Source organism: Palaemon carinicauda, chromosome 1 (assembly GCF_036898095.1).
Source record: "Palaemon carinicauda isolate YSFRI2023 chromosome 1, ASM3689809v2, whole genome shotgun sequence".
NCBI lineage: Eukaryota > Metazoa > Arthropoda > Malacostraca > Decapoda > Palaemonidae > Palaemon > Palaemon carinicauda.
Window position 1 is genome coordinate 205266843 of NC_090725.1, and position 8420 is coordinate 205275262.

The 8420-nt window shown below is 35.8% G+C and overlaps 1 protein-coding gene across 1 annotated transcript in view; it reads right to left on the reverse strand.

The window, feature by feature from the left end:
- Nucleotides 1-6569: 6569 nt before the first annotated feature.
- Nucleotides 6570-8420, reverse strand: part of LOC137644014 (uncharacterized) — a 358557-nt gene continuing 356706 nt past the window's right edge. The window contains exon 2 of the mRNA XM_068376892.1: nucleotides 6570-8148. Coding sequence (XP_068232993.1) covers nucleotides 7396-8148 — 753 coding nt within the window. The 3' untranslated portion in view covers nucleotides 6570-7395. The remainder of the gene's footprint in view (nucleotides 8149-8420) is intronic.

Here is an 8420-nt window from a genome sequence, read left to right on the forward strand (position 1 = left end):
ACAGAAAAATCTTATTGTATTTTGATTACAATATTTAAATTATCAACATTATTAGCTTATGTTGTTTCAGTTTCATTATGGTGCTACTCAAATTATCAACATTATTTAATTAATTTTATTTCATAATCCTAATATGAATTCACTTACAGTAACGATGATGCCATTGTTTCAAATTTTTCATTATGGCCGGCATTGCCAGACACTGGCACTATAGCTTGAATCATTAAGTATACTTTCATTAAAATGTAAAAAATGAAGAAAAAAGGTCGGTTTTTTTTTTCGAATGTGCAATCATAATTATATAAAATGTTTTTACTCTTTTCTCTCAGAGAAAAGAGCAAAAACATTCTGATTTTAAAACAAGCTATGGAAATGTCATACAATCTTCTCGTCATCGAAAAAGATTTTTACTCTAGCAGCCTGCAATGATACAGCCCCAGGCCCTGATGACATTCCATATACAATGCTATTACATTTATCAAGGATTACCAAAACGTTTTTCCAAGTATTATGGAAATAGTTTGACAAGACATTAGCTATCCAACAGTTTTGGAATTGGCTACCTTTTAGTCTTTGTGTTACCTGATGAGAATAGACTATTACACGCAGCTTTTAGCTACAGAGGAAGTTTTTTTTATCAGCTTGATATGTTAGGAAAGTGGTCTTCTAGAATATTGATTACATCTAAATATGTCATAATTACTTGATGGCAAAAATAAAGCTGATCATGTTTCACGGCAAGCTGATTTAATTGCTCGGTGAAACTATGATCAAAACTTTATTTTATATATGACTGCATTCTCAGCAATTCAAGGTCTACAGTATCTAGTCGAAGCCTTACTGGCTGCTAAATGTAGTATTTTGATTTCAAGTGACTACCAGGGTACCAGTATTGGCCCATACAAGCCAGCCTGATGAGCACCATTGAGTAGATCAATAGGATAACCAATAAAATTCTTTAGATCTACCCCGGTCTGCTTTCTCCAGGCACCACCTTGATAAATTTTGGAAAGGTGGGCTGTCATTGAGAATAGGAGAAGGATCAATTTTATACCAGTCATTTAATATTTTCTAGCTAAAGTCACCAAGGCAGCTTGACCGTGCAATTGAGAGAACAATACATACAATAGATTGGCCGGGGCACCAGCCGCCCTTTGAGATACTACTGCCAGAGAGTGATGTGGTCCTTTGTCTGGCCAGACAGTACTACATTGGATCCTTCTCTCTAGTTACGGTTCATTTTCACACACACACACACACACCGAATAGTCTAGCCTAATTTATACATATTTTCCTCTGCCCTCTTACACCTGACAACACTGAGATTACCAAACAATTCTTCTTCACCCAAGGGCTTAACTACTGCGCTGTAATTGTTCAGTGGCTACTTTCCTCTTGGTAAGGCCCATGCCAACAGGAATTGTTGGCTACAATACCACAACAACAATCTTGATAAGGGTAGAAGAGACTCTTTATCTGTGGTAAGCAGCTCTTCTAGGAGAAGGTCTTGGGTAGTGGTATAGCCTCTGTACCATGGATTTCCACTGTCTTGGGTTAATAATAATAATAATATACGCCCAATTTATATATGAAAATGTGTTTGTTCACCAGTTTTAAGTAGCCGAGTGTTTTAATTTTTTGTAAGTTTGATAATTGCTTGGACATAGTATTTAGAAAAGGTAGAAGCTGTACTGACCAAATTTTCATTTTGCAAAAAGTTGTACTGCTATGTGTAGAATATAAAAATCCACTTTTGATGGCATTTGTGGACTATGAAAATGTCTTTGATATTGTGCGCTGGAGAGTCTTGCGTTATTATAGAATTCCACATAAATATGTGAATTTGCTTAAGTCTGTTCATGAGCATAGCAAGTGCAAAGTTAATGTTATTGAAGTCCTATCAAATGAATTTCCTGTGAATAGCGGAGTACTCCAAGGGAATGTGTTATCACCTATGTTGTTTTTCCTCCTCATGGATTTTGAAATGCATAGAACAATTGAGAATGGTGGAGAAGGATTGGACTTGATTCGTAATATAAAACTGGCTAACCTCGAGTGTGCTGATGACACCGTCGTTATTAGCAGAACACCACAGGATTGGCAGCGGTTGTTTACCAGAATTCAGGAAATATCACAAGAGGTTGCGCTCAAGATAGATAGAAGAAAGAGAAGTGATGATGAGAACGAAATGTGCAATGGAAGATGAAATATCATTTGAGGGAGACAGAATTACTTTGGTGGAATCATTTAAATATTTAGGAACAATGATCTATAATACAGGGTCTTTAGAATTGAAGTAAAATGAAAGATTGAAAAAAGTAAATCAGACAATGGCCAGGTTAAGTAAAATTTGGAAATCAAATCACCTGAAATTACTTATAAAATTAGGTTAAATATAAATTTAGTGAAATTTCTATTACAGTATGGACATGAGTTAAGGTATGACAATGAAACAATATCCAACAGATTTTGTAAGTTTGAGAACAAAGCTCTCAGAAGAATGATGGAAGTTAAATGGTACGACAAGATTAGTAATGAAACTATAAGAGAGATTTCTCGAGTGCCATATGTGGATGAAATCATTGTGAGGGGTAGATAGAGGTGGTTTAGGCATGCTCTTCACATTCCATAAGAGAAATTAGCTCACCAAACTAGAAGAGTTGGAAGACCCAGGCTTACATGGCTGACGACTATGAAGCATGAAGTAGGAGAGGAGGAATTTCTCACAAGTTATAATGCGATAGAGGTTGTCGTTATCCTAAATGAAACTTTAGTCAACATAATACATAGTCATATTCCTTCTTGTGTGTTAAAATATCAAATCCTGGACCGAATTGGCTCAATAACGATTGTTTATGCAATAATTTTGGGAAACAGGAGACTTATCATGTTTTGAAAAGTAATATATTATATTTTTCTTTGAATAACTTTACTTAGCTAAGAGATGTTGGTCAGAGTTTATGTTTCAACTTAAAAAGAATATAGTTTGATCATGAAGGATACTACCTTGTACAACCCAGGTACATAAATGATGGGCCTTAGCACTGCAATTTCATGTGTAGACTTATCAACTTCTTAGCCTAAACAAGATGGCTCTGTCGCTAACTTTTCAAATGGAAAGGAAACCCTTTTGGTTGATGTGTTTGACACTAAGCAGACTAATGAGAAACTCGATCTTCCTCATTCCAGTTTTCCTCAGGCAAAACTATTTAGTTTAGCTATTTGGCTCTACAAAATTAAAGCACTTTTTTTACTGGACCTTCACGCTTATGGAAGTGTAGACCCGAAGGTTAACTTTCCTTTGTTTTCTATGAAGATAGCTAATTTCTTAACTCATAACTTGCCTTTTTTTGGAAGTTAGCAAAGAGATATTACTTTTTGCACTTGGAAAATTAGAAATGATACACCATTGGGTAGCTGGGTTTTTGGTAACTCTGCTCCACCTGATCACCATCCAATTACCGTAACTCTTATATTACATTAAGTTTTTGGATACATTTTGACGAAACGTATAAACAGGTAACCGTCTGTTCCGTAGTTTGAAGTTTGCCCTTCGCAAAGGTCTTGTACTATGTGTTACCCTGTGATCAGGATATGCGTATGATTAGCCTTCAATTTCGTGCTGCATTGGTCATGAGATTCTTGATTCCAAACTCAAACAGATGGGAGAAGGTGGGTTTTTTCTTAGCATCATAATTGAATTTATAACTAATATATTGCAAAGAGTAATTGTTGATGGGACCAATAGCAACTATAAGAATGTAATATGCAGTGTTCCTCAGCGTAGGGTTCTTGGCTCATTACTTTTGATATCATATATATATGATATGTAGTTTGTCCTAGAAAACCAGCTTAATTGTTGCATATGAAGATGATTCTACTCTCTTTACACCACTCCTATCTTTCAGATATAGACCTGTGGTTGCTGAGTCCCTCAACAGAAAATTAGCTAAAATCAGTAAAAAGTGCAAATTATGGGGGATGAAGTTGAACCCTAAAAAACTCAAAGTATGGCTGGAAGAAGGTCAAGGATAATGGTTCCTTTACATCCAGATCTTTTTATTAGCAATGTTCCTTTAACTATATACAATTCATTTCAAATTCTAGATATGATTCTTGATTGCAAATATTTTAATTCTTTAATTTTTCCCTGTTTTGAATATTGCTCTGCTGCCTAGTCTTTAGGTGCTGGTTATTTTCTTAATTTATTGGGCAAAACCTTCTGTTCTATTAATTTTCTTATCCCTGATATGAATATCAGTACCAGGCACCATTGTTCACTTACTTTTTTTGTATAATTTTTTTCATAATTCTTACCATCCTTTGCATTCAGACCCTCCCATATTGTATCATCTAGCATGTAGTACTAGGTACGAAGTTAATTCTAATGGACTTACCATCTCCATCATGAGGCTCGATACTGCACAATATTCTGGAAGTTATATTTCAGCTTTGACCAAAGAGTGGGATGACTCTCCTTAATCTGGTAATTTAATTGGCTGATTCTCAAGTTAAAATTTGTTTCAAATAGTTTTTTGTCGAACAGGTTGATATTATTCTCGCTTCATACTTTATACAGTACTGTATATGATTTAGTCATTTGTTATTGATCTTTATATAAAACAGTTTTATCATTTCCCATTTATATCTATTCATTCTCAGTTAAGGGTGTTGTTTCATCATCATCATCTCCTCCTACGCCTATTGACGCAAAGGGCCTAGTGCTTCATATTTCTCAGCCATGTAGGCCTGGGTCTTCCAACTCTTCTAGTCCCTTGATGAGCCCAGCTGAATGTTTGGTGAACTAATCTCTCTTGGGGAATGTGAAGAGCATGCCCAAACCATCTCTATTTACCTCTCTTCATGATCTCATCCACATATGGCACTCGAGTAATCTCTATTATAATTTAATTTCTAATCATGTTCTGCCATTCAACTCCCAATATCCTTCTGGGGGCTTTGTTCTCAAATCTACAAAATCTGTTGGAGATTGTTTCATTGTCATACCGTGACTCATGTCCACAAAGTAACACCGATCTTACTAAACTGATATATAGTCTGATTTTTATATGTAATTTCAGGAGATTTGATTTCCAAATTTTACTTAACCTAGCCATTGTCTGATTTGCTTTTTTCAATCTTTCACTAACCTCTAATTCTAAAAACCCTGTATTGGAGATCATAGTTCTTAAATAATTAAATGATTCTACCTTATTAATCCGTTCTCCTTCCAATGATATTTCATCTTTCATTACATACTCCGTTCTCATCAACTCTGTCTTTCTTCTATCTATCTTCAGCCCAACCTTGTGTGATATTTCATGCATTATGGTAAGCAAAGACGGTGACATCAGCATACTCTAGGTCTGCTAAATTCCTATCACCAATCCAGTCCAATCCTTCTTCACCATGTGCAACTGTTCTACGTATCACAAAATCCATGAGGAGGATAAACAACATAGGTGACAACACATTCCCTTAGAGTACTCCGCTGTTCACTGGAAATTCATTTGATAAGACTCCACTAACATTAATGCTGCACTTGTTACGCTCATGAACAGACTTAATCAAATTCATATATTTAACAGGAATTCTATAATAACGCAGGACTCTCCCCAAAATTGGCCGGTGCACATTAGCAAAGGCTTTTTCATAGTTCACAAATGCCATCAAAAGTGGATTTTTAGATTCTACACATTGCAGTATCACATGTCTCAAAAGGAAAATTTGGTCAGTGCAACTTCTAACTTTTCTAAATCCTGCTTGTTCATCTCTCAGCTTTTCATCAATCTTTTTCTCTAGTCTCTTTAGAATAAGCATGTGCTGTTTAGATGATGATAATAATAATAATAATAATAATAATAATAATAATAATAATAATAATAATAATAATAATTATCATCATTATCATCATCATCATATCATTATGTATAATACGAACATTAGGTGGTAAGTACCTTTAGTTCATTTAAATTTCTCTATTATTTGTGAGTTATATGATGATCTATTACTTACATACTCTCTTAGGTATGAGGTATTGTTGTCTAACAGTATGTATTGCAAAAAAAACAAAGTTAAAACTGGGTATTCATGAATCAGAAACTTTAATTCTTCATATTCAACCTTAGACCTTACTAATCTTATTAGCAGGTGATAAGGAAGAAATTATTATTCAAATTGTTCTCCAACAGATTTACTTCCATAAGAGAGATAGTCTTAGTTTGCTATGTATTTCTTCGAGTTTAGAAGATAGATTTATAATGTTTGGTTTATCATTTGTTTTCTATGTATTTTTTGTTTTGTTTACCATGTTGAGGAGTGTGGTGGATCTCAGCAGAGTTTTGAGCTGAATTATGTTTACCTTAAATCTATTATACTACAGGTTCAGCAGTATATACTTCATAAAAACCAATTGAGGAGAGTAACTCATAATTGTCCAATAAATCGGAGTTCTTCCTGTTCTCCTAATTTGAGAAGATTTATGATGGTACGCCACTTTAACTGATTTTTTGTTCAAAAATGGATAACAATGAAGTCTTCAGCAACAAGGAAAACGTTTAGACAACAGGTTCATAAAAAAACGTTTATTTAGGCATCGGTTACATAAATGATATCATTAGGTACTCTATATTCTGCAACAATGAGCAAAATTCTTCTTAGAATGTATGAAAAGTGTTTATAATACAAAGGTCACAAAAACATTAGTATTCGGACCACAACAGTAAACTTCAATACAGATGGCGGCCAAATGTTACCCAAAAAATGTCCCTGATTTACGTAACTCTCTCCATTTAACAGGAGAGTTTAATGTTTCATTCCAAATATATTCCTTCTCATTCAATTTATTCGTTCGCTTTATTTCTCATGGTTAAATAGGGTCGTCCATTTCGTCGGCCATCTTCTAAATCTAACCATGATACAAAAGGCTCTATCCAGTATTAAGCCTTGTGGAAGATGCCGAAGTAAGATATAAGGCAATGACAACATAGGAACAACATCATTCAATATTTCATTTTTCTTTGTCAGAAGTAACAATATGAATTAAAAATATAAACCAAAACAACAATGATTCGTGCTCAATTTTGGAGGATTAATAAAGTTTGTTGACAAGTCATGTTTTTCCTAATGAAAACTAATATTTTTGAAGAGTTCCAGAAAAAAAAAATATTTTGACCATTATATTGTAAAACACTATAGTAACAAATATGACTTAAGAGATTTATTAGGTAAATCTTGCTGACGGGAAACATAGCCTGAGACCTAACGTAGACAACACAAAAACTAGACTGAACTAACTATGAAACGACAATGCCTAATGAAGACTTCAAAGTAGTTAGGGCTGACGCTCCTGTTCCTGCCAGTTTTGATGCTTATAGTAATGATATACCTAAATATCTATAGAGAGGGAGGGATAAGATCATGTACAGGTAGAGGGATTAAGGACTCTTCAAGAGCCTTGGTCTGCTCAGGAGACAGTAGCGGTTGGTCCTCTGTAATTTCAGAGTATGAGCTGTGGCTTGGCTTAGGGATCTCTTCGGCACTTGGAGGGCGGAGGATGAGTGATGGGGCATTGGGTGCATCTTTGAAAGTAATATTGGGATCGTAGCTCTCGTAAGAACTGGGAGTGGGAAGGGAATGCACCATGGAAGCCAAGGACGCTAGAACATCAGCACCTGACATGTCTGTGGGGGTTTGGGCGTAGCTGGATAAGGGTGGAACGACTAAAGATTCCTGACCAGATCCTTCGTAGGATACATAGGACTTCTGGTCCTCAGGCTCCTGGGTGGAAACAGATGGCGGCACAAGGTCGAAATGAACGTTGCCTGAGTGTGCAGAATAAGTATCTACAGGTGGGGGTACGAGTTCTTCTCCCTCAAAATCATCCTTTACGCCAGTGTAAGAAGATCCTTCAGGGGGGAGGATGGGGTCCTGTGGCTGTTGTTCAAAGTAGGCATTGTAGGACGAAGGAGGAAGAAGAGTATCAAGGAAGGGACTCTCAGCAGGTACAACCAAGTCTTCAGCTGGTGCGACTTCATAATTTCCGTAGGTGTCCTTCACACCGTCCAATGCAGAATCATACTTCTTAGGGAAATCCTTAGTGGGCTTCCTTGGTAGGGCCGTAGCGGCTACTATTATGGCGAGGGTAACCTAGAAAAGATGGAGGAATTATTTAACCATAAGCTTATTGAGGATGAAACATTCATTAGACTGAACAAATTTGTTGATAGTTTTGAGTAGATTGCACAAAACAGCATCATACATCTTCTCAAGGAGCCTCATTTGATTAGGGGTCAAGGCTAATGTGATACAAATCTGGATTGCTAAACTGATGTACCACAGCTATGTGACTCATTGAAATGCAACGCCAGCACAAACCTCATAAGCAACCCAGATATTTGCAAAGTCCTGAAATCTAATTA